Genomic DNA, 25,088 nt, shown 5'->3' on the forward strand with positions numbered 1-25,088 from the left:
GTATTTAGCCAGATACACAGCTTGTTAGTTATGTCTTGCAGAGTGAGGGGTTGTGTTCATTCTGTTGTCCCCAGAGACAACCATGAGGGGAAGAAGGGACTTTGGAGAGATCTCATTTGGATTCCTAATGACCTTTTGACAAGCTCAGAGTCTTAAATAAATTGAGAAAATAAGCTGTTACATTGAGAGGCTTTATCAGCTGGGAGTCCATAGACTGATAACTGTTAATAGAAATTTGTTCCCTAACCTCTGCTCTGGATAGCTCAGAATCCTGAGTCCAGGCCCTTATCATCACTTCCCTCTGGCTACTGTCTAGCGTGTCTCCTTTTCTTCTCATACCCAGTTCTCTAAAATCCCACCTACTTCCTCTTCCTCACCTCCTAGTTACTCCTCCACCCTGTTTATCCCTCCTCCCTGTGTTGAAACCATTTTTGCTCACATCACCAGTGACCAACATTTTGCCAAGTCTTGTGGGTGGATATTTCCCAGTCCTAACCTTACCAGCTTCTCTGTTGCATCTTGGATACTGTGGAATGTTCTCTTTTTCCCCCTTGAAACCGTCTACTCCTAGTCACTCTTCTGGTTCTCATCTCTCTCACTTGTTTCTCCTCTGTCTCTGATCACTGTTTCTTGTCCCAGCTTTCAGACACTGGCACTCCTCAGAGATCCATAAATAGTTCTCAGTCAATTATCTCGTGGTTCTGTCACAAGAAAAAAGGAAGAGCCAGCTACAAACTCATGATTCTTAAATTTGTATTGTTAGCCTGGACTTCACCCCGAGTATCAGATCCAGTGTTGCATCTCAGTGTATCACAGGCACGTCCAATTAAAAATGTCTCAAGCTGGGTTCAGTATTCCCTCACCCTAAAGACTTTTCCTTCTGATTCTCTTTCTCTGGTGATGGGGATGGTGGTGGCACCTAGTTGCCTAAGTTAGAACCCGTGAGACATCCTCCCCTCCCCCCTCCCCTCCCCCTCCCCTCCCCCCTCCCCTCCCCCCCCAAAATGTAATAAATCAGCAAGTCCTGGTAGGTTTTTTTTTTTGAGTACATTTATTTTATTTATTTTATTTTTGGCTGCGTTGGGTCTTCGTTGCTGCACGCAGGTTTTCTCTAGTTGTGGCGAACTTAGTTGCGGTGCGGTGGCTTCTCTTGTTGCGGAGCACGGGCTCTAGCCTCACGGGCTTCAGTAGTTGTGGCTCACGGGCTGTAGAGTGCAGGCTCAGTAGTTATGGCTCACGGGCTTATTTGCTCTGCAGCATGTGGGATCTTCCCAGACCAGGGCTTGAACTTGCATCCCCTGCATTGGCAGGCAGATTCTTAACCACTGCGCTACTAGGGAAGCCCACTGGTAGGTTTATCCATGGAATGTAATGTGCAGGTGGGCTGTATTTTGTCTGGGTTTAGTTTTAGTTTTTTGGCAATGTTTTTTGCCACATTTAATCCAACATAAAGTCTAGGAATTTTTTTTCCCCATTAAAGATCAGCTGTTTAACCAGATGTGGGTAGTAATTTTTAAACTTTCTCTTCTAGACATCATGAGACAAGAATAGTAATCTTTTCCCCACTTTTCACAATGGAGGACTCGGGAAAGACTTTCAGCTCCGAGGAGGAAGAAGCTAACTACTGGAAAAACCTGGCTATGACCTACAAGCAGAGGTCAGTTTTCCAAAGTTCACCTTGCTTTTTCTTCCCATAGTGATGGCAGCAACCATTTATTGTGGGCCTACTATGTGCCAGGCACCGTGAAGGGCTTAACATACATCATCTCAGTTAAATCTCAACACTGTCCCGTGGAGAAACCATTCTCACCCCATTTTACAAATGAGGAAACTGAGCCTCAGTGAAAGCAAGTCAACTTGCCCAAGGTCAGACAGCCAGGGGAATAGCAGAGCTGGAATTTGAACCCCAAAGCTTAGGGTCCTAAGCAAACGGCTGTGCTACTTCCCAGCTTATTTTCTTGCAGGGTTTTATCAGCTCCTGGATGCCGTATCTGGTCTGCGCTTTGTGTGTGGGGAAAGAACTTCTCCCTATGCCTAGCAAAATGGGTTGTTACAGATTTTTAAATTTGAAACCAGTGTTTCAGTGCCCATATCTGGGAGCTGTGTGTGTGTGTGTGTGTGTGTTTAATGTTGTTTCTTTTTATTTCTCATGGACTCTTGTAATCTACCCAGGGAGGTCTTATTCCGGCTCCTGTAATTTCTTTATTCTTAGTTTGATTTAAAGAGAATTTAGGCTTGGTGTTAAAAAAAAAACAAAACCGATATCCCTTGACTTTTAAGGATTGAGAAGGTAGAATTGGGCGTTTGGGATATGGGGCAGGGACCCATGATAGTGGTGTGATAAGTGAGCATTTGTATTATGTCCAGTTTCTACTTGCAAATAAATCTGCAGAGAATACACAATCCAAAGTGTGTTTACTACATGTTGGGCTCCAGAAAGTACAAGTGGAATGAATGCGTGGAGTGTGAATTGGTTAAGAAAGGGCTGTGGAGTCAGACACACCTGGGGGCAGGCCCAAGCTCTGCTTCTGACTTGTTTGATCTCGAGACAAGTCACCTCATCTTCTCATCTGTATAATGAGGACAATGACAGTTTCTGCCTCAAAAGGCAGTTGAATAAAGAGCTGATACATGTATAACAGCAGCATGTAAGCACTCAGTAAATGATCACCTAACATCTGGGAATTCTGTAGGGCAGAGAACACGCAAGAGGAACTCCGAGAATTCCAGGAGGGAAGCCGAGAATATGAAGCTGAATTGGAGACGCAGCTGCAACAAATTGAAACCAGGAACAGGGACCTGCTGTCAGAAAACAACCGCCTTCGCATGGAGCTGGAAACCATCAAGGTGAGGGGGTGAGAGGAGACGCATGCAGGTGTGGATGGTGTCCAGCGTCGTGACTGGAAAAGGGAGCCTGCAGACTTGGCCCCGGGCTCACTCCCACCCCCAGGCCTGCCGGGCGCGTGTGGCACTTGAACTCTTTATGCCCCTGATGGAGGCGCTCTGTGAGAGGCAGGTCTCACACATATCCCACAGCCATTCTTGGCTGTTGGTGACAATCCTGCAAGACACATGGAAGGTAGACCTTTCTAGAGTATGGAGTGTCTCTGGAATTGCTGATTGTTATATTATAAGGCCTAGGGTTATGCTGTCCAGAATGGTCACCCCAGCCACGTGCGGCTACTGATATTTAAGTTAATTAAAACAAAATAACTAGAAATTAATTCCTCAATCATACTAGCCAATATTTCAAGTGCTCAAAGGCCACACATCTCTAGTGGGTGTCATTGTGGGACAGAGAGGCTGTAGAATATCTCCATCATTATGGAAAGTCCTGTTGGACAGAGCAGATTCCTCACCCTGGGCACTGTTTACATTTGAAGGCAGCCACATGATTCTCTTGTGGGGGCTGAGTTTCACACTGTGGGCTGTTTAGCAGCATCCTGGTCTCCACCCACTAGATACCAGTAGCACCCCCTCCCCCAGGTTGTGACAACCAAAAATATCTGCGGACATTGCCAAGTATCTGGAGAACCACTTCTCTGCAGGGTAAAGAATGCCTTTTGGACACTCTGTAGAGCTTAGCAGATGATCACAAAGTGTAACTCTGTGGCCTAGGGACAGCTCTCAGCCCTCACTGCCAGGCAGGGTCACCTGGCCAGTTTCATAAACATCAGACAGGCCTGGACCCACCCCGCCCTGAGATTCCCATTCTCAGGAAGTCTGGGTGGGGCCCCAGCATGTCTGCATGTCTTGTTTTTTTTTTTTTTCTTTTTAAAACAAAACTCCTCATATATATTTTGATGAGCCACTGGGAGAACTAGCCAAGGCCCTGCAGTGTGAGTCCAGGGCTAGGTGAGATGCACAGTGGAAGGAGATGTGTCCCTTGCCCTCTGGAAGCTTTGCGGGGAGGACAAACCTAACAGCTGGAAGCACTTAGCAAAAAGATGGTCAGTTATGTGGCACTGACCATGAGATCCTCCTGAGAGATTTGCACGGGTTGGAGACAGCATCATGGAAGAGATGGGAGGGACTTGAGCTGGTGTTTGGGGTGTGTGTGTGGCCACAACTTGGTGTACAAGGGTTTGATGAAGAGTTAATATGGAACTGCCACAGACACGGGCAAGAATGACTGTCAAGTGGACCTTGGGAATCTGGCTTTACTAGCACATGGTAGAAAGCGGGGCCAACAAATGGATTGGGGATTGAGGGGTGAGGAGTAGCAGAGGAAGGACCACACACACTGTAGAAACTGAGCAGTGGACTCTTAAGCTTTCACAGCATATACCACAGAGCCTAAGCTGGCCACCCACAGGTCAGTCTGGCCCATAGATGTTGTTTGCTTAAGCCTTTAGTGGTTTTCACTCAACATTGTATCATGAAAGTTTTCAAGCACACAGCAGGGTTGAAAGAATTTTCCAGTGAACACCTGTATCCACCACCTGGGCTCTACCAATGACCTTTGCCATACTTACCTGCTTTATTATATGTCTATCCATCCATCAGTCTGTCTTCCCAGTGCATTTCAAAGTGAATCACCAACATCTGTACACTTCCCTGTAAATACTGCAGTAGACTGTTAACTAGAGGTGAGGGTTTGCTTACAGTTTGTTCTTTTGATAGTAAAATTTATACCTTTAGTGGTTTTTTTTTTTAATGTTTAGTATCAACATTCAGAGTTGTGAGCTTCTTGTAAAACCTTAGATTTCTGACTTCCTTTGATCTTCCTTGGTGGATCTCGCTACCCCAGGCCGGCCTTCTTCCACACCGGCAAAAAGCTGAGTTGTGGTTGCTTAGGCAGAGCAAGCCTTCTCCAGTTTGCCCCAGTCCCCACTTCTGTCCTTTCCCCCCCAACTCTTGACACCGGGGACTGAGTGTCTTTTGCTGCTACACGTGGCCCATGTCACTCATTTTGTTAACAGCCTGGCCCCTGCCCTAGGCACTGGGGAATCTTTACAGCCCTTACACTGAAGGGGACTCAGGGATGGGAAGACTAGTGGTATGAACCATCATTTGGAGAGGGTAGGAGGACGTGCTGACTAAATATCATGCGGTTGCTAAGTAATTAACCACTTCCAGACTGAGCCATTGAACCAGCAGAAGACCTCTTCATTACAACCACATGGCAGGTTCACGAGACACAGGGTGTGGAGCACGCGAGGAAACAGAACTACCTTGGAGTGAAGAACTGCCCCCAGCACATATTTCTGTCACCTAAGAGGAAAGTCTTCAACTGAGTCAGACTCCTTGACAAGTGGCTTATTCATTGCAAGTTGAATAAAAATGCTTGTAAGGCATCCAACAGAGCATCTATTGATGCCTCCATCAGCTGACAGTTTATTATAATTAGCCCCAAATGAAAGTGCAACAGCTTTTCATGTCCCCAAGTTCAAAGGACAACATTTGAATCCTTATGCTGGTGGACAAGCCCAGTAACTGCGCCTTCTTGGAACCTGTGTTGGAACTTAAGTTAGTGACCTAGGATCCTGTACCCCTCCTGTTTTATTTGGGGAGGCACCCAAATCAAGGGTGGGAAGCCATCAGAGCCACGCCTGGGAATTCGCCCGTGCCTGGGCCTGGTCTGCCCCTGCTTGTCTGAGCCAAGACACTTCCTGTGCTCATAGCCAGGCAACAGAGTATCAGAGGAGACCGAGCAGCGTGAGGATGTGACACCCCTCCCTGTCCTCGCCTTGTAAATAATCTGCCTGTTCTGTGGCCCTTCTTTCACCATGGCTCTGGCCACGCCTCTCTGGCCTGGTCACCATTACATCACTCTCCCCAGCGCCTCCAAACTGTTTCTAGCAACAGCTTTGTTTACTCGACTGACTCAAGAAGAGGAGTTGGCCTGTTTTTCTAACTTTCTAATTAGACTTGGGCCTTTCCTGTGGGAAGTGAGTGTTTTCTTTCATGTTTGTAGATGAAGGAAAGGTGGCAAGGGTGTTTGATGATGGAAAGTAATTTGAGAGAGGAGCCAGAGCCGGAGTGAGTGAGTGAGTGAGTGAGTGAGTGAGTGAGTGAGTGTGTGTGTGTGTGTGTGTGTGTGTGTGCGCGCGCGCACACACATGTGATCAGTTCCCACGTGACCTGGATGGAAGTGGTTGAGGGCAGTTTAGCGTAGTTGTTCTAAGAGCGCAAGCCCAGGTGGCCAGGATGGATCTTGGCTCAGTCATGTGCTTCTAGTTGACTTTGGGCTGACGAAGTGACTGAGTCTCAGTTCCCATGTCTCTGAAATGGCGTTAAATGAGGCAACAAAAACAGCGTCCTGAGCCCAGAGGCTGGCGCCGAGTACACCTGCGGTAAATGTTAGCTGCCGTAGCTGGGCAGCAGCAGGTTGTTGAGACGTCATCTGGGCTGTGCCTTGCCTTGGAAAGCACCAGCTAGATCACATTAAGCTTCTTTTGGTAAAAACAACAGTTTTGTTTTTTTCCTTCTTCCCTTCCCTCCTGCCTCCCTTTCCCTCCCTCCCTTCTCTCTCTCCCTCCTCAGAGGCCCAGAAGTTCCTAACTCCCCCATGCCACAGGGAGAGTGTCCTGGGTCACAAAGTCAGAACAGTTGTCAAACTGAGTCCGTGATGTCCTGATCTGACTGTGAGGCACAGGCAACAAAGTCGTTGTGATTCCTGCTATTCTGTCTGTAATCCAGGGATATCATGTGAAGTGCGTCGGTAAAGCCCTTGTGGATCAGGCTCGGAGAGGTTTATGAGGCTTTCTGTGGCTGTGGACACCTTGCACAAAATGATTGCTTTGAAGATTCTTGGGGTCTGCTTGATACCAGAGGCTGCAGGGACCAGTGTGGGAGGGGGCAGGGTATAAGATGCTCAGGAAGCACTCGGGACTTGACAGCTTGATGGCCCCCTGTTCCCCCCATCATCCCTCATTTGCTTAAGAGTCCATGTCTGTGGACAGAAGGTTCTCCTGACTGAGCTTAGGCTTGTCCTCTGGCATCCTGAGTGAGTGTGATGGGAAGGCTGGTCCCACAAAGATCCTAGAATAAGGGAGAGAGAAATCCCCTAAAAAAATTGGCATGGGACTTCCCTGGTGGCGCAGTGGTTAAGAATTCGCCTGCCAGTGCAGGGGACACGGGTTCGAGCCCTGGTCCGGAAAGAATCCCACATGCTGTGGAGCAACTAAGCCTGTGTGCCACAACTACTGAGCCTGCACTCTAGAGCCCACGAGCCACAACTACTGAAGCCCGCGCACTGCAACGAAGAGTAGCCCCCGCTCGCTGCAACTAGAGAAAGCCCACATGCAGCAACGAAGACCCAACAGCCAAAAATAAATAAATAAATAATAAAAATAAATTAATTATAAAGAAATTGGCGTGCCAGTGGGCTGTGCAGAGGGGGAGGAATGGATGCTCAGCAGCTAGGGACAACACACATGCACTGCAACGGAGAGCGTTATGTCCCAGGATTAACCTTCAGTGTCCTAAGGAGATGACAGGGAAGGGGGATAAACATCCTCGTCGGGAGTCTTAAATCATTCACTCAGTGTTGATTCTGTCCTTCAGGAGAAGTTTGAAACGCAGCATTCTGAAGGCTACCGGCAGATCTCAGCCTTAGAGGATGACCTTGCCCAGACAAAAGCCATTAAAGATCAACTTCAGAAATACATCAGAGAGCTGGAGCAAGCCAATGATGACCTGGAAAGAGCCAAACGGTACGTTGGGAAGGAGAAAAGAGGTTTGGGAGCCATTTGTCTCTGGGTAACAGGCACTGTGCTGAGGGTAGAGAATTCAGCAGTGAGCAAAGCCAGTGCCCTTGTGGGTCCTACAGCCTCATAGGAAATGGGCAACAGGCAGCAGGTGCTGCAAGTCCAGGGTGCTGTGGGAGCATGTGATTGATGATATTAATTTGTCTATTGCCGGGAGAATATTAGGCAAGGCTTCCCAAAGGAGATGCCATTCAGGCTAAGACCAAGGGATGCCTAGGCGTTTTCACTCTTCCTAGGGGAAGAGTATTCGGTGAGAACATTCCAGGCAGAAGGACAAGCATGTGCTCAGTAAATAGGCCCTAAGGTAGGACAGTATTTCTTAAATTGATGTTCTGAAGTTTAGCAGAATACTAACAATAATAAATAAGTGATTGAATAACTACTCTGAGCCAGGCACTTTTTTTCCTTAAGATTTAGATATAAATTACATACAGCGATACGCACAGATCTTAAGAAGTATACAGTTTCATCAGTGTGGATAAATGTGCACATGCCCCACACTCCTGTTGAGACACGGGCCCTTGGCACTGCACCCACAGCTCCTTGCATTCTTTTTTGTGGTTGCTTTAGGGACCCCAATACACACACTCAACTTTTCAGTCTACTTCATTAATAATGTACCAAATGCAACGGCCTTGCAACCTTAGAGTTTCACTTACCATCCTTGAACTTTATGCAATAGCCGTAATGCGAGAAGGTAAGAGAGTAAAGAGATAGCCTTTTATATTTACCCACAGATTTACAGTTTCTGGTTCATTCCTTCTTGAAGTTTCCCTCTGGTTATCATTTCCCTTCAGCTTGAAGAACTTTCCCTAGGGTTTCTTGTGGTGCAGGTCTGCTGGTGGTGAATTCTTCTCGATTTAGTTTATCTGAAAATGTCTTTCTTTTGCCTTCATTCTTAAAGGATATTTCCGTTGGATGTGGAATTCCAGGTTGACAGGTGTTTTTTGTTTTGTTTTGTTTTGTTTTGTTTTGTTTTGTTTTGTTTTTTCAGCACGTTAACGATGTTCTGCTGTCTTCTGGTCTCCTTGCTGGAGGTCAGAAGTTAGTGGTCATTTGAATAGTCACTCCCCTGTATAAAAAATATGGTGTTTTTCTCTGGCTGCTCTCAGAATTTCTCTTTATTTTTGGTTTTTAGCAGTTTGTGATGTGCCTAGATTTTGTATGTATTTATCCTGTTAGGGGTTTGCTGGGCACTTTGGTCTGTAAATTTGTCTTTTGCCAAATTTAACTTTGGTCATTATTTCCTCAAAGATTTTTGCTGCCCTCTTCTTTCTCTCCTGCCCTCTAGGACACCAGCTACACACATGTTGTGTCCCATGTCCTTTTGATATTGTCACACAGGTCTCTGTTCATATCTTTTCCTAATTTTCTTTGTCTTGGTTCCTCAAATTAGATCATTTCTATTGATCTGGTTTCAAGTTCACTGACTCCTTCCGTCCTCCAGTCTGCTGTTAAAGCCAGTTCCAATAATGTTTTATTTTAGATACTTAAGATCTAGATTTCCTAGTCCTCTACTGAGATTTCTTTGTTTGCATCCTTGAGATAGTTATAACAACTTTCTTTAAGATCCTTTTCTGCTAATTCTAACATCTGAGTTATCTCAGATGTTAGATGTTCCAATGATTGCCTTTTCTACTGAGTTTGGGTCACATTTTCTTGCTTTTCACATGTCTAGTAATTTTGGATTATATTCTGGACATTATGAACGATGTGTTGCAGAAACTATGGATTCTGTTATGTTTCTAATTTGTTTGTTTGTTAAGTAGGCTGAACTCACACTCCAAACTCTGTCTCCCTTTGATGGGTAGTAGGTGAAATCTGTTTGACGCTTTTTTTTTTTTTTTTTTTTTTTGCGGTACACAGGCCTCTCACTGTTGTGGCCTCTCCCGTTGCGGAGCACAGGCTCCGGACGCGCAGGCCCAGCGGCTATGGCTCACGGGCCCAGCCGCTCCACGGCACATGGGATCCCCCCGGACCGGGGCACGAACCCGCGCCCACTGCATTGGCAGGTGGACTCCTAACCACTGCGCCACCAGGGAAGCCCTGTTTGACGCTTTTAACTAGGCTGCTTCAAGTCTGCCATGCACATGCATGGTTCAGGGGTCAGCCAGAGGCGTGGGAAGAGTTTATATGCAGAATTTGGGATTCCGCCAAGGTGGTGGATTTTTATCACTGGAGCTATAGACACAAAGCTTATAAGATGCAGAATTCAACCACTGCTTTTCCTTCTTCCAAGTGTTGTCTCTCTTCCAAGTGTTTTCTCCCTTCCGGTTTTTGCCAGTGCCTTCAGATCATTGTTTTTCTCGTTTCACCCAGAGTTTGTAGTTGTAATCTATAGGATGTTTGGTCTGATACAAGCTACCTTATTATTACCAGAATTGGGACCTCCTTTTTTTAAAAAATCAGTTTTGTAAGAGTTCTTTGTGTATTTTTGCTGCTCATCTTTTGTCCCGCATTGAAAAATATTTTTTACAAATAATCTTTTTTTTTTTTTTTTTTTTTTTTTTGAGGTATGCGGGCCTCTCACTGTTGTGGCCTCTCCCGTTGCGGAGCACAGGCTCCGGATGCGCAGGCTCAGAGGCATGGCTCACGGGCCCAGCCGCTCCACGGCATGTGGGATCTTGCCGGACCGGGGCACGAACCCGCGTCCCCTGCATCGGCAGGCAGACTCTCAACCACTGCGCCACCAGGGAAGCCCTACAAATAATCTTTTGTCTATTGACTTTGTGGTATCATTTTTCATACAAATATTTTTCATTTTGGGGTCATCAATTATGTCTTTTATAGCTTCTAGGTTTCCGGACTTCACTAGGGACATCTCCTTGATCGTTTGATTATGCGTGTATTCTCTTAATTTTTTTTGCAAGATTTTTTTATTAATTGTTTTAACTTATGCTTTTAATCTACCTGGAATTTATTTTTGTACCTAGTATATGTGTCCCATTTTATTTTCATTAGGTAGATAGCCACTTGTGCCAGTACTATGTGTTAAACACTCCATCTTTTTTCCACTGAATTGAATGCATCTCTGTCATATGTTAACCTGCCATACAGTTGTTCCTTGGTATCCATGGGGGATTGGTTCCAGGACCCTTGAGGATACCAAAATTTGTGGATGCTCAAATCCCTTATATGAAATGCTATAGCATTTGCATATAACCTATGTGCATCTTCCCATATACTTTAAATTATGTCTAATTATAATACCTAATACAATCTAAAATCTGTATAAATAGTTGCCAGTGAGTGGCAAATTCAAGTTTTGCTTTTTGGAACTTTCTGGATTTTTTTTTCCTGAATAATTTTGATTTGTAGTTGGTTGAGACTAAGGATGTGCAACCTACAGATGTGGAGGACTGACTGTATATTCTGGAATCTAATTCATGATTCTTCCTTCTTTTTTGTCTAATGTGCAACTTATGAATTACTACCAACACCATAATGACTTGGTTCCTGTGGCTTTGTAGTATTTTCTGATTTTTGGCAAGCCACCGGCTTACGATCATTTCTACCCATATATCATTGATGAAAGCAAGTCACACGGCCAAGCCCTGTCAAGGGGTGGGAAAGTACATTCCACCCACAATAAGGCCAAAGCAAGGGTGTGGCTACAGGGAGGATGAAGAATTGGGACCAATAATGCAGTCTATCACAAAGAGATAGTACATTCACGTGATTCAAAAATAATATACAAAGGGGTAGAGTTTTAAAATTCAAATTCAAAGAGAAATTTGTATTATTCCCCCCCGTTTTTTTCCCCACAAAAGAGCATTCTGTATACAGAATGTGTGTATTATTGTACATCTTGCTTTGTCACATAATAGATTTTGGAGGTCATTCTGTAGTAAGACACAGAGGATTCTTTGTTGTTGTTTTTTTCCAAGTGCATAATATTTTATTGTATGGTTGGTATTGTATGATACATAATTATTTATCCATCCCCCCCACGGCTGGATATTTGCTGCATTTCCTTTCTTTTGCAGTGATAAGTGTTGCTGTAGTGAATGATATGCATTGCTTGCATAGATGTATATCTGTAGAATAGATTCCCAGAAGTGGAATTCTTGGGTCAAAGGACATATGCATATGTGTTTTGATAGGTTTTGCCCAATTGTTCTCTACATTTGTACCAATTTCCATTCCCAGCACCTATGTGAGTAAGTCTCCATTTTCCAAATAGCTTCACTAAACAGTGTTTTTCAAACTTTGGATTTCTGCCAATCTAATAGGTGACAAATAGGTACATTTCTGAATTATGAGTGATCTTGAGTTCCTTTTCATGTATTTAATAACTGTTTTATTTCTTTTTCTGTGAACTCTTTATCATCTTGCCTGTTTTCAAACTGGATTGCTGGTTGTTTTTTCTCATCAGTTTCTAGGAGATGTTTATATATTTGTTTATGATACGAATTGAAAATGTTAGGAGTTTGTCATTTGTCTTCCATCTTTGTCTATTGCATATGTTACTATTGAAAGTTATTTGGATTTCTGTGTAGGCAAATTTATCTGCAGTCCCAGGTTCCTATGTTTTCTTCTTGTATTTTTATGTTTCCTTTCTTTCTTTCTCTCCCCTGAAGATGCATTGGATTCACATTTTAGCCAGATGCTGAATAGTTGAATATTAAAATCAGAAGTGGTAGAGACCCAGAATCATCATTATAGAACAAATAAAGTTCTGGAATACTGAAGTTTTATTTTAAAAAAACTTGAAAACATTACAATTTACAATTTCATTATAAAATTTTAATAGTTATATGTGGAAAATTTGACAGTCTACTGCAAGAACAGTAATTTCTCAGCATCATCAGCTATTTGCTTATTTTGGTCTCTCCAACTGTACATCCGTAAAACCAAATGACTCACTTTTAACTGAGGAAGGAGATGACCTTGTGAAAGGATAACCTTGAAAGACTCCAGGCCTAACTGAATTAACTATAAAGTAAATATATTCCTTAAAGGGTATTTTGTTTAATATGTGAATGCCAAGATGCCAAAAAGTTCAACGAAGATTAAAATTGATTTAATCTAATTTTTAAAAAAAGTATCTATGTGGGCTTCCCTGGTGGCGCAGTGGTTGAGAGTCTGCCTGCCGATGCAGGGGACGCGGGTTCGTGCCCTGGTCCGGGAAGATCCCACATGCTGCGGAGCGGCTAGGCCTGTGAGCCATGGCCGCTGAGCCTGCATGTCCGGAGCCTGTGCTCTGCAACGGGAGAGGCCACAACAGTGAGAGGCCCGCGTACCGCAAAAAAAAAAAAAGTGTCTGTGTTATTACATAGACACTTTCTGTTGTTGTTGTTGGCTCTGCCACGTGGCTTGTGTGATCCTAGTTCCCCAACCAGGGATCGAATCCAGGCCCCTGCAGTGGAAGCACAGAGTCCTAAACAGTGGACTGCCAGGGAATTCCCTACATAGACTATTTTTAATTTTTTGTGGTAAAAAATTTGACATCAAATTTACCACCTTAACCATTTTTAAGTGTGCAGTTCAGTAGTATTATATGTATTCACATTATTGGCCAACAGCACTTCAGAACTTTTTCATCTTGCAACATTGAAACTCTATACCCACTAAACATTAATTCCGCTCCCTGTTCCCTTCAGCCCTTGATAATCACTTTTCTACTTTCTGTTTCTATGATTTTGACTACATTAGAAACTCCATATGAATGGAATCAAATAGGTTGTGTCCTTTTGTGACTGGCTTCTTTCTCTTTGCATAATGTCCTTGAGATTCGTCCGTGTTGTAGCATGTGACAGGATTTCCCTTTTTTAAGGCTGCATAATATTTCGTTGCATGTATGTACTGCATTTTCTTTATCCATTTATCTGTCAGTGGACACTTGGGTTGCTTCCACCTGTTGGCTCTTGTGAATAATGCTGCAGTGAACAAGGGTGTATGGATACCTCTTTGAGATCCTGCTTTCAGTTCTTTTGGATATGTACCCAGAAGTGGGACTGGTGGATCATACAGTAATTCTACTTTTAATTTTTTTTTTTTTTTTTTTGGTATGCGGGCCTCTCACTGTTGTGGCCTCCCGTTGCGGAGCACAGGCTCCGGACGCACAGGCTCAGCGGCCATGGCTCACGGGCCCAGCCGCTCCGCGGCATGTGGGATCTTCCCGGACCGGGGCACGAACCCGTGTCCTCTGCATCGGCAGACGGACTCTTAACCACTGCGCCACTAGGGAAGCCCCTACTTTTAATTTTTTACAGAACCTCCATACAGTTTTCATAATGACACATCATTTTACATTCCTACCACATCCTCACCAACACTTGTTATTTTCTGTTCTTGGGATGGAGGCCATTCTGATGGGTGTGAAGTAATACATAGACTTTTAAGTATTTATTGGCTCAAAAAGGATATGTTCTTAGTTATCTAACAGATGTATCTCTTAATATTCATATTTACTGAAAATCTCTTCCTGCTTAACTATTTTCAGGTTCTCGTAACTGTCCATGAGATTAACAGCTTTCACAGTTTTTATGTATTGCGGCATTTTACTCTTACGATAATAAATAAGCAAATACATCAGTTGACAGAATTTCACCATATAAAGGACATAAAGCTTTTTCCACTCAGGGGACAACTAGGATGCTTACCTTTATTTGAAAGCAAATAGTCACATAGTAACAATAAGTCTCTGTGCTGTGCTCTGCTGATATTACAGACTCGGCCTGATTGTGTACAGTTGGGGGGGTCGTTGATCCACACAGGTTCAGGAATGCCAGAAATGCCGCTGAAGTTGGTTCTCTGGCATTCCAGAAGCCAGTAGTAGATTTTGACCAAATACTGAGTTTAAATTTTTGATCTAGTTGGAATTCATCTTCGGCTGTAGCATGAGGTGTGGATCCAACGTTAATTTTTTCCAGGTGGCTACCGGGTAGTCCCCAGACCTAGAACTGAACCAACCATCTTTTCATCAATGATTCGTGATGCCACCTTTATCATAAATTAAATTCTCATATGTATTTGGATCTATTTCTGGACCTTTGGCTCTCCTTGGTCTGTCTGGTCGTATAACTGTTTCACTCTGCAGCACACTTTTCATTACTGAGGCTTTAAAGAGCATGTTCTTTGTATTTAGAGGAGCTAGTGCCCCTGTTCTCTTCTTTTTCAGAGTTCTCCTGGCCAATTTTTTCTTCCAGTTTTATTGAGATATAATTGACATATAGTACTGTGTACGTTTAAGTGAACAGCACAATGATTTGACTTATATGCATCATAAAATGATTATCACAACAAGTTTAGTGAACGTCCATCACCTCATATAGATACAGTATTTAAAAATAGAAAAAACTGTTTGCCTCGTGATGAGAACTCTTAGGATTTACTCTCTTAACAACTTTCATACATAACATAGAGCAGTGTTCATTATAATTATCATGTTGTGCATTGCATCCCTAGTTCTTGTTCATCTTTTAGCTAGAAGTTTGTATCTTTTGACCATCTTAATCCAGTTCCCCTTCCTCCTCTCCCCTGCGTCTGTAACCACAAATCTGCTCTCTTTTTTTATGAGTTTGTTTTGAAGCATAATTGACCTACTGTGTTAGTTCCTTTTATACAATATAGTAATTCAGTATTTCTATACATTTCAAACTGATGGCCACAATACGTCTAAGATGTCACCATATAAAGATGTTATATAGTTATTGACTGTATTCCCCACACTGTATTTTTCATACCTGTGACTCATTTATTTTGCTACTGGAAGTTTGTACCTCTTGGTCTTCCTCACCTATTTCTCTCCTCTCCCTAACCTCCTCCCCTCTGGCAACTACCTGTTTATTCTCTGTATCTGTAACTCTGTTTTGTTGTATTTGTTCATTTATTTTGTTTTTATTTATTTTTTTAAATGCTGGTTTGACCAATTTTTTTTTTTTTTAAGATTTATTTGTTTGGTTGGTTGCGCCGGGTCTTAGTTGCGGCAGGCGGACTCCTTGGTTGTGGCATCTGAACTCTTAGTTGCGGCATGCATGTGGGATCTCGTTCCCTGACCAGGGATCGAACCTGGGTCCCCTGCATTGGAAGCACGGAGTCTTACCCACTGTGCCACCGGGGAAGTCCCCATTTGTTTTATTTTTTAGAGTCCACATATAAGTAAAATATATGGTATTTGTCTTTCTCTGTCTGACTTATTTCACTTAGTATAATACCCTCTAGGTCCATCCATGTTGTTGCAGATGGTGAGATCTCATTCTTTTTTGTAGCTAACATTCCTCTCCTGGCCATTCTTGTTTCATTATTACATCATATTTCAAATCAGTCCCTGGTGCCTGTGTCCCCCAGTAAAAACCTGTTCATGTTTTTATTAGATGGTGTTAAACTTATTAGGTAACTTATGGAGAATTGATTTCTTTATGATTTAGGGTCTTCCTCCTCATAAATACCATATGCCTGCATTTTGACAAGCCTCTGTGCCCTACAATAAAGTCTTACATGTTTGCTGTTACATGAATTCCTAGCTCTTTCATCTTCTTTTGTTGTTGTTTGACATGCCAGCCTTAGGGTCCCTTTAACTGGTTCCAGTCTTGTACTCTAAAAACAACAAAGGATTATATATATATATATATGTGTGTGTGTGTGTGTATGTATGTATGTATGTATGTATGTATTTATGGCTGCGTTGGGTCTTTGTTGCTGCGTGCGAGCTTTCTCTATTTGCAGTGAGCGGGGGCTACTCTTCGCTGCGGTGCACGGGCTTCTCATTGCGGTGGCTTCTCTTGTTGCGGAGCACGGACTCTAGGCATGCAGGCCTCAGTAGCTGTAGCACACGGGCTCAGTAGTTGTGGCTTGCGGGCTCTAGAGTGCAGGCTCAGTAGTTGCAGCACATGGGCTCAGTAGTTGTGGCTTGTGGGCTCTAGAGCGCAGGCTCAGTAGTTGTGGTGCATGGGCTTAGTTGCTCCAGCGGCATGTGGGATCTTCCCAGACCAGGGCTCGAACCCATGTCCCCTGCATTGGCAGGCGGATTCTTAACCACTGCGCCACCAGGGAAGTCCCAAGGGATGATATTTAAATCAGGCACTTTTGGTAACTTTATCTTCTTTACCTCTAGAGACCCTTTGAGGTAGGAACTAATACGACTCAATCTGGACATAGTAGAAAGTGGTGAATAAATGAATGATTGATCCTCACCTTGCCGTTGGAGGCCCAGAGGCCCAGAGAGGTTAAGTTGCCCAGTGACACTTAGCTAGTCTTACACGTTAGAGCAAGGTGTTAACTCATGGGTTCCACTCCAAACAAATGCTTCTGATCACCATGAGATACAGTTACAGGGATGTTAAAGGTCTTCTGGAGACAAACATGGGATCAGTGAGAAAAGTTACTGACATTTATTGAGCACTTATGTGTGAAACATCTGTTGTGTGTTTTCTGTGTTGCTGCACTCCCCAGCCCCCCACCCCATGTGGAGGTTCTGTTATTACCCCTGCTTTGCATGTGAGGAAACTGAGGCCCAGAGAAGGTAGCTTGTCCAGACAGTTAAACAGATTTCCTTATTGCAGCACTTGTCAGTACCCTTTTATTTTTTTTCTTTTTTTGCTGCATTGAGTCTTCATTGCTGTGCGCGGGCTTTTTCTAGTTGCGGCAAGCGGGGGCTACTCTTCGTTGCGGTGCACGGGCTTCTCATTGCAGCGGCTTCTCTTGTTGCGGAGCACGGGCTCTAGGCGCACGGACTTTGTTGCTCCGTAGCATGTGGGATCTTCCCAGACCAGGGCTGGAACCTGTGTCCCCTGCATTGGCAGGCAGATTCTTATCCACTGTGCCACCAGGGAACCCTGCCAGTGCCTTTAACACGGCATTCCAGTGGCTATCGACACTGTCCAAAAGAAGCAGTTGTTAGGGCAGCTGGGCTGGAGCTGGGTGTTGTGAACTTTTTTAACTTTTTAAGGTAACTGAGGGATGAAGATGGCCTCCCTTAGCTGTTTAAATGCGTGTTATTACATTGCATGTGCATTTTAGTGGGATGTTCTGAATGCTGACTGCATCGTGAGTCTCCGAGACAAGATGGAACATGCCACATTGTGGCATCTGACTGGCGCCTGTCTATGGTCCTAATTAGGTCCTGGCTCGTTGCTAAGTGCTTTATGGACATGATCTCATTTAACCGCCCCCCCCCCGGACAGCCGTGTGCACCTCGTGAGCTGAGAGGTTCCCACTGTGCAGGTGAAGAGCTGGGTCCAGGAACGTTGAGGGGCCTACTCAGCTCTGTGGGATTAGGACATGCCAGAGCTGGGACTTGCACCATGTGTGCATGACTCTTCTTGCTCCCCGGGTCTGTAGGTGCCAGACGGATACACCGTCTGCTGTCTTGGGCAGCTTTGCTTGTCTCTCACCCAGGGCCACGATCATGTCTCTTGAGGACTTTGAACAGCGCTTGAATCAAGCCATTGAAAGAAATGCCTTCCTGGAGAGCGAACTGGATGAGAAGGAGAATCTCCTAGAATCTGTTCAGCGACTGAAGGATGAAGCCAGAGGTCAGGAGGCCTTGGCTTTGCTCTGTGTGTTTCACCACCGTTGTGCCCTCTCCTGGCCAGAGGGTATCCTGTCCCACAGCATCACCCAGCATTACCTGTGTTCCGAGGGCAGGGACCACACCGGGCAGGCCGAGCCTTGGTCCCCACCCTGTGCTAAGAATTGTCAGATGTCCAACCCTGTAGAGACCCTTTGTGGGTATTGAAGCCCAGCACCCGCTTTATGCTCAGCAGGAGCACAGGAGTTTTGTGGGGAGAAAATGCCTGTTGATAGAATTGCTAGCCAGCCCATTACTTTTGTGACTTGATGGCTGCTGATACACGTGGCTTGGAACTCCGGAATCTCATCAGTGTTTGCTCTTTGGAGGTAGCACTTCCAAAGGTAGAGCTTTCTGACTCTAAGACATTAGCAAGTCATCCAAGTTGGGTCCATAAGAGATTTTGTTAAAGTCCCAATTAATTGTTTATGACATTCATTTGGTTTCTAATGTGTAGCCAGTAGAAGGGGGTTTAGAAAGAAAAACCCTTTTAAGTTTAAAAGGTAGTTGTTCCTAAATGCCCATCAGTAATGAAGTGCTTAAGTAAATTGCATAGATTTATTTTGTGGAATGTTAAACAGTTGTTCAAACAAATACGGTATAGATATAAATGTAGTCATAGAAAGCTTGTTAGGGGACTTCCCTGCGGTCCAGTGGTTAAGACTCTGTGCTTCCACTGCAGGGGGTACGGGTTCGATGCCTGGTTGGAGAACCAATATCCCGCATGCCGCTTGGCCAAAATAAATAAATAAATAAATAAGCCTGTTAGGACATACCATTGAAGGGGGAAAACACATAGATAGTAGATGTATGTTTCTATTTATGCTTAATAAAAGTTATTCATCTTATATGCTTAATAGATACACATATAAACTCTATGTGTGAAATGCAGAGAAAAAGGATTGAGAAGATCTCCCTCATGTTACAGTGATTAGGAGTGAGGAGGGGCATTTGAGGACGGGCTGGGAAAACACATTTTCACTTAGTATTCTGTGTATACCTTGATACATTTGAATTCTCTTACAAAGGTAAAAGCAGTAGTGTATCACTGCCATGATTTGCAAATGGTTTTAAACCTTTTTGTTTTTGCTGGAAAGAAACACCCTGTAGTTTTGCAAGCCTTCTGGGCGAGGTCCTGTGGGGTTCGCTTCCTTCGGGGCTTCCACCTGGAGGTTTTCGCTCTGGTGGTTCTTGCCGACCCGTGTCTCCTGTTGACCCTCCCCTTGCCCCATCACTCAAAGCAGGGACTTAATCTGAATCCTTTTCCTGGCCCAGATTTGCGGCAAGAATTGGCTGTGCAGCAAAAGCAGGAGAAACCCAGGACCCCCATGCCCAGCTCTGTGGAAGCTGAAAGGACAGACACAGCTGTACAGGCCACTGGTTCCGTGCCATCCACCCCCATAGCTCATCGAGGACCCAGCTCTAGCTTAAACACACCTGGGACGTTCAGACGTGGTAAGGAGGATGGGAATCAGGAGGGTTCTCTTGGCTTCACAAAGCTTTCCTGGGTGAGAACCGGGGCAGGTCCTGGGTGAGAGAGAAGCAGGACCAGGCTGTACAGCAGGGAGCAAACTGGGGTGCTCACAGGGGCAGACCATTGTGGTGGGCGGGAGGAGCCTCTTGGATGTAAGACAATAGGGAGTAGTGGAGTCTGTGGCAAACTAGAGAATGGAAGCCTCATCCAGAGGGGCAGCTGCCACTCTGCTTCTACCGCAAGAGGTGTGGGCCCAGAAGACACTCCACTCTTCACCAGAAGCCAGAAATCCTCTTGTCTAATATGAAATCTCCCAAATTAAAAATTTCAGTAACCAAATAAAAAATTTAAAAAGCATTCTGTGGGTCCAGCAATACATCATCTAGAACTGGACCCAGCATAACCTGTACTATGCAGTAAAAACCAAGAAATCTGAGTTCTTCCCCAGCCACCCTGCTGACTGATTAACTGTGAGGCTCTGATTGGGCCACTTAATAGTAAATAATAAAAATAGACAATTATTGAGCACTTAGGATATGCCAGTCCCTCTGCTTACTGTGCTTTGTATTTACATATGACCTCACTGGATTCACACCACGGCCCAAGACGCAAGTAATGCAAGTGCTATCCCCATGTGATGAATGAGGAGACTGAGGCCCTGAGTTAAGGAGCTGGCCTGACATCATGCAGCTGGCAAATGGCAGGCCGGCTCCCAGGGTTACACCACCACATGCTCCCTGTCCCTCAGCTTGTGCCCAGGATGAAGAGAGTGAGGTTTCCACAATCCCAGTCTAGACCACACTTGAATAAGCACATGACTCAGCTGGGCCTCAGATTTAGCAGGTCTGGGCAGGGCCTGAGATCCTGTTTCTAACAAGCACCCAGGTGATGCTGGTCCTGCTGCTGCGTGAGCCCTGCTTTGAAGAGAGAGGAGGCTCTGAGGAGCAGAACCCGTACCAGTGGGGCTTGTTCAGATGCTGTTAATGTTAATTAACTGTATGGAATTCCTAGAAGTTTAAGAGGGCCTGTTTTGATTTTGTTTAAAAAGAATAGCAGGTAAAGATAAATATTAAGTATAGTCATTATAAGACTGCAAGAAGTTGGTCATCAGATGCTCTTGTTATGTTAGGCAACAAACCACTGACCAAAACGGCAGCGTTGGGATCAGAGGGGCTTGCTCGCCCACCCCCGGGTTTCACGTTCAGAGACGTTAGTGCACATACTTTTGAGTGTGTGTTGGTGTCATGTGTGCATCCTTTCATGCAGGTCTGGACGACTCCACTGGGGGGACCCCCCTCACGCCGGCGGCCCGGATATCTGCCCTCAACATTGTGGGAGACCTGCTGCGGAAAGTGGGGGTAAGACAGCGCTTTCCCAGGGTCCGTATGGTGTCTCCTGTCTTCAGGGAACTTGAGGGGTGACCTTACCTATTGCTTCCCCTCTGGCGGAGCCTTCATGAGGTGCAGGTGTCGCCCTGGCTCTCGTGTCCCTTACAGTCGCTGCGCTTCTATGGGTGTTGTTTCTGACAAACACCCGGGCTCTGACCCTGAGTCACCCTTTGATCCCCGGATATATCTTTCTTTGCCTGTACCATTTTCCCTGGCAATTTGGGAGATTCGGATGGTATCTATGATATTTTTTCTTAATTTGAAAAAACTGAGAAACATTTGAAAATTGCCTTTTCTTAATTTCTCAGGGAGTTAAAGGGAAAATCTTGAAAGGCTAGGGCAGAGAACGTGACCTTATAGGTTTTATGTTAATTCCAGGGAAGGAGTCTTTTGTGCTTAAGAAATCACATAGATATTCTCTGTAGTTGTTTTTCTTAGTTTTAAAAATGATGCCTGGAAAGCCACAGAGTTTAAGTCCTGCCAGTCTGTCATTGACCAGAATGTATGCATTCAGAGTTAATGGAAGCTTGCAACCCGTTTTCTATGTTTTTCCCTTTGGCTTTTGTTTTTTTGGATTGCTGTTATATAAGCAGGTTTTTATGTTTAGTTAGAGTATACAGAAGCTCAGGGTGATCTCAGTACCCATTTGGTTTCCAGAGGGTCTGTTTACAGCGAGGCAAGTCCTTCCTCAAACCTCCTGCCACTTGGTGCATGTTTTACAAGGTAGCGGAGAGAGTGAATGATTCCAAAAGTTGATTTCATATTTCTTGTAGGCAGACTTAAATCATAGGTTGGGTTGGGGACTCTTCTGGAAGCTCCTAAATATCTTAGACTACCAGTTCTACGAGTTGGACGTACATTGAATTTGGGGATGGGGTGGGGCACGCTTTGGGATTCTAACACACAACCCAGTTTGACAACCACTGTCTTAAGCTATTATTATGTGTATGGGCTCTGGTGAGAGGCAAGACTTCTTGTCTTCAGCTTGAGACAGGAAGGCATATTTCTCTCCAGGCTCTGGAGTCCAAACTTGCTTCCTGCCGGAACTTCGTGTATGATCAGTCCCCAAACCGACCCAGTGGCCCAGCCTCAGGGTGGGGGAGCAAGAACAGAGACGGCGGCGACAGACGGCCAGGCAGCACCAGCGTGCCTCTCGGTGACAAAGGGTCAGTACCTTCTGCTGTTCCTCCTCAGTGTCGGGAGCCTCTGACCCTTGACCCATAGCCATTTTTCAAAGTCGCAGGATTATGTCAATAAGGTATTATCCTCTCCCCCATCCCTTAAGACAGAGTTAGGTGGTGTCTGCTGGTTTCGGCAAACGGCCAAGGAGAGGGTCATTTTTATTACTTGATTCTGCAGCCCCAGCTCCTGGTCATGCTGTGAGAATGTTCTTTGTATAAATCACTCCCTTGTTTAGGACTCAAGCTTCAAACACTGCTCTGCTTCCCCCAAAAGAGGATTTTTTTTTTTTAACCTTTAGAGCCTTCAGGAAACTAAATCAGCCAGACTAGATTCCTGAAGCCAGTCACCTGATTGGAAAACACAAATCTGACTTCTAACAGCTTCATTTATTTTCTTGCCTGAAGAAAATCAGTGCAGCTTCCAGATTCTAGAATTCTGTAAGATGTGCCACCATCTCACTGGACCCCAGGCCACGTAAATTTGGGGGCGGTCAGTGGCAGACAGAGGACAGGAAATGAAGAATCATTCTCCCCAGCGTGCACATAACTTCCGGACCTTTAGATGTGGGTGTTTTTTTGGAGCTTTTTTGGAGTGTCTTCTGCGACTGGGCTTTTTGCGTGGCCTTGGGCATGTGAGCCCTAGATAGCCAGTGTCCTTTTCGTCATTTCACAGGAGAGAAAATTGAGACCCAGTGAGACACTGCTCCTGACCTTGATATTCACTCAAGAGTGAATATCATTCACTCTTTTTTTTTTTTTTTTTTTTTTTTTTTTTTTTTTTTTGCGGTACGCGGGCCTCTCACTGTTGTGGCCTCTCCCGTTGCGGAGCACAGGCTCCGGACGCGCAGGCTCAGCGGCCATGGCTCACGGGCCCAGCCGCTCCGCGGCACATGGGATCCTCCCAGACCGGGGCACGAACCCGTATCCCCTGCATCGGCAGGCGGACTCTCAACCACTGCGCCACCAGGGAGGCCCTCATTCACTCTTGATATTCACTCTTATAACTTTGTGGGCCCCGGTGCTAGCCAGTCTATAACAGCTGTAATGTCCGCCTAATTTGGTTTGCTCTGTCTGAAGGTTGGGAAAACGCCTGGAATTTGGGAAGCCGCCTTCAAATATTTCCTCACCATCGCTGCCATCAGCCCAGGGTGTAGTCAAGATGTTGCTTTAGGAAATCCACGGAAGCCAAGGCCCTGGTGTCTGTGCAGGAGTCATTTTACCCTCTTTCCCTGTTTAAACTAGGTTTTTGTTTTTTTTAAGTTAGTTTGAGAAATACGAGCAAGCAGTCGTACTAGCCAGTGACGGTGGGGGGCGGGGATCGCCTGTGGCCCCGGGTGGTCATCCCCAGGAAATGCCATCTCATAACCCCCGGCCTCCTTGTCGGGGTATTGCCAATGGACAGGGACAAAGCGGACCCTCTGGAAATGGCAACGTGGGTGCTGAGGCTGCCCCATCATTTTCAGCAGACCTGAGTCCTGGTTGGTCTTGAGAGGTGTTTTTCATGACCGGGGACACCTACAAAGTGGGGTCTGAGCCCATCTCAGGCTCACTCCAGCCCCCACTTTGCTGGAGCTTCTTCCAGAATAAAATCTCCAGTGCTCTTTGGCACAGCAGGGATCAGTGCACTGAAATCACATCTAGGGGTGAAGAACAGAACAGGCATGTACCTTTTATTTAAACTGTGGTGTGGTGTACCTCTGAGACTTTTTAATCTGCCTCTCGCTGAGGCTTTTAGAGGCATGCTTGAGTTTCAGAGTATGTTTTGTGGGACCAGGTCAGTGGAAACTCTGTGTCCTCTTTAGACCAATCCTGGCTGTAAGTTGTCCTGAGCCCCTCTTTCCTGGCCTGGGGGTGACCTCTGCTTCAGGACCCTTAGGGTCCCTGGGGTGTGATGGCCTTGGTAATGCAGCCCCTAAGAACAGGACTTCATTCAAAGCCTTGATGAAATAATTGGGGTGACCTTCGGATAAGATTAAACCACCAGGACTGTCGGTGGGAGGTTCCTTATTAAAGAAGAAACGAACCCAGGATTTCCACACAGATGGCATGCAGCTCATCCCTGCTGGTTGTGAACGGCAGTCTCACACTTTGGACGCAAGTAAAAAGAACACATGAATTCCAGCGCGTGCGTGCAGCTTAACGGCCTTCTGTTACTAAGTTATTTTTCCAAAAGAACAGCAAAAATATCCTTGAGTTGAAAACAGAACTTTTCACATGCTACTGAAATTCAGCAGAGAATTAAACTTGAGTGCCCACTTTGTTGCCCTGGCAACATTCTAACCTATATCAGTAAAAGATGTACTTTTATTTTTTTAAAAGAACAATAAAATCAAGAGAAACTGATTTTCAGCTAGTTTGTGGTGGTCAGTAAATGCTGCTGCCTTTGTGCTTCTGTGTTTGCTATCTGGTGATGAAAAACTTTTGTTTTTTTTAACCAAGTGACTATGAAAAAAACTACTTTTTTAAAGATTTCCTTTTGAGTCAGCTTCTTAGAATTGTATTGGGACACATGTGTGTCCTGTTCAGGGTGTATTAGCATTTGGTCATTCAGTGCGTCCTTGGTTTCTGTAATTCCCCTCTTTTCAGTCTGTTTGATCCCATGGAGTTGGTGTATGGAATCATGTGTTGAGTGGAAACTTCGCTAGGGATCTCTGTCTAGGACACGCAGGCCAAGGAAGGGACGGGCCCAGGCCTGGTTTTTATGGCCCTCACGCCAAGAACGGTTTTTACATTTTTAAAGGGTGGTTTAATTTTTTTTTAAAAAAGACAAAAATGTGACAGAGACCATGATGGAGGCTAAAATACTCAACTTCCTGGGCC

The 25,088-nt window shown here is 45.0% G+C and overlaps 1 protein-coding gene across 1 annotated transcript; it reads left to right on the forward strand.

The window, feature by feature from the left end:
• Positions 1 to 1,574: 1,574 nt before the first annotated feature.
• On the forward strand, positions 1,575 to 23,439 carry NDE1 (nudE neurodevelopment protein 1; the record flags this gene model as incomplete). The annotated part of the gene is made up of 8 exons (XM_079719528.1): positions 1,575 to 1,657; positions 2,694 to 2,847; positions 7,510 to 7,658; positions 18,054 to 18,190; positions 19,501 to 19,680; positions 20,966 to 21,057; positions 22,102 to 22,253; positions 23,346 to 23,439. The coding sequence occupies 8 exons, from the start codon at positions 1,575 to 1,577 to the stop codon at positions 23,437 to 23,439; spliced, it is 1,041 nt and encodes a 346-aa protein (XP_079575654.1).
• Between the last annotated feature and the right edge of the window lie 1,649 nt (positions 23,440 to 25,088).

This window comes from Hyperoodon ampullatus (assembly GCF_949752795.1).
Source record: "Hyperoodon ampullatus genome assembly, chromosome: 14".
NCBI classification, from domain to species: Eukaryota; Metazoa; Chordata; class Mammalia; order Artiodactyla; family Ziphiidae; genus Hyperoodon; species Hyperoodon ampullatus.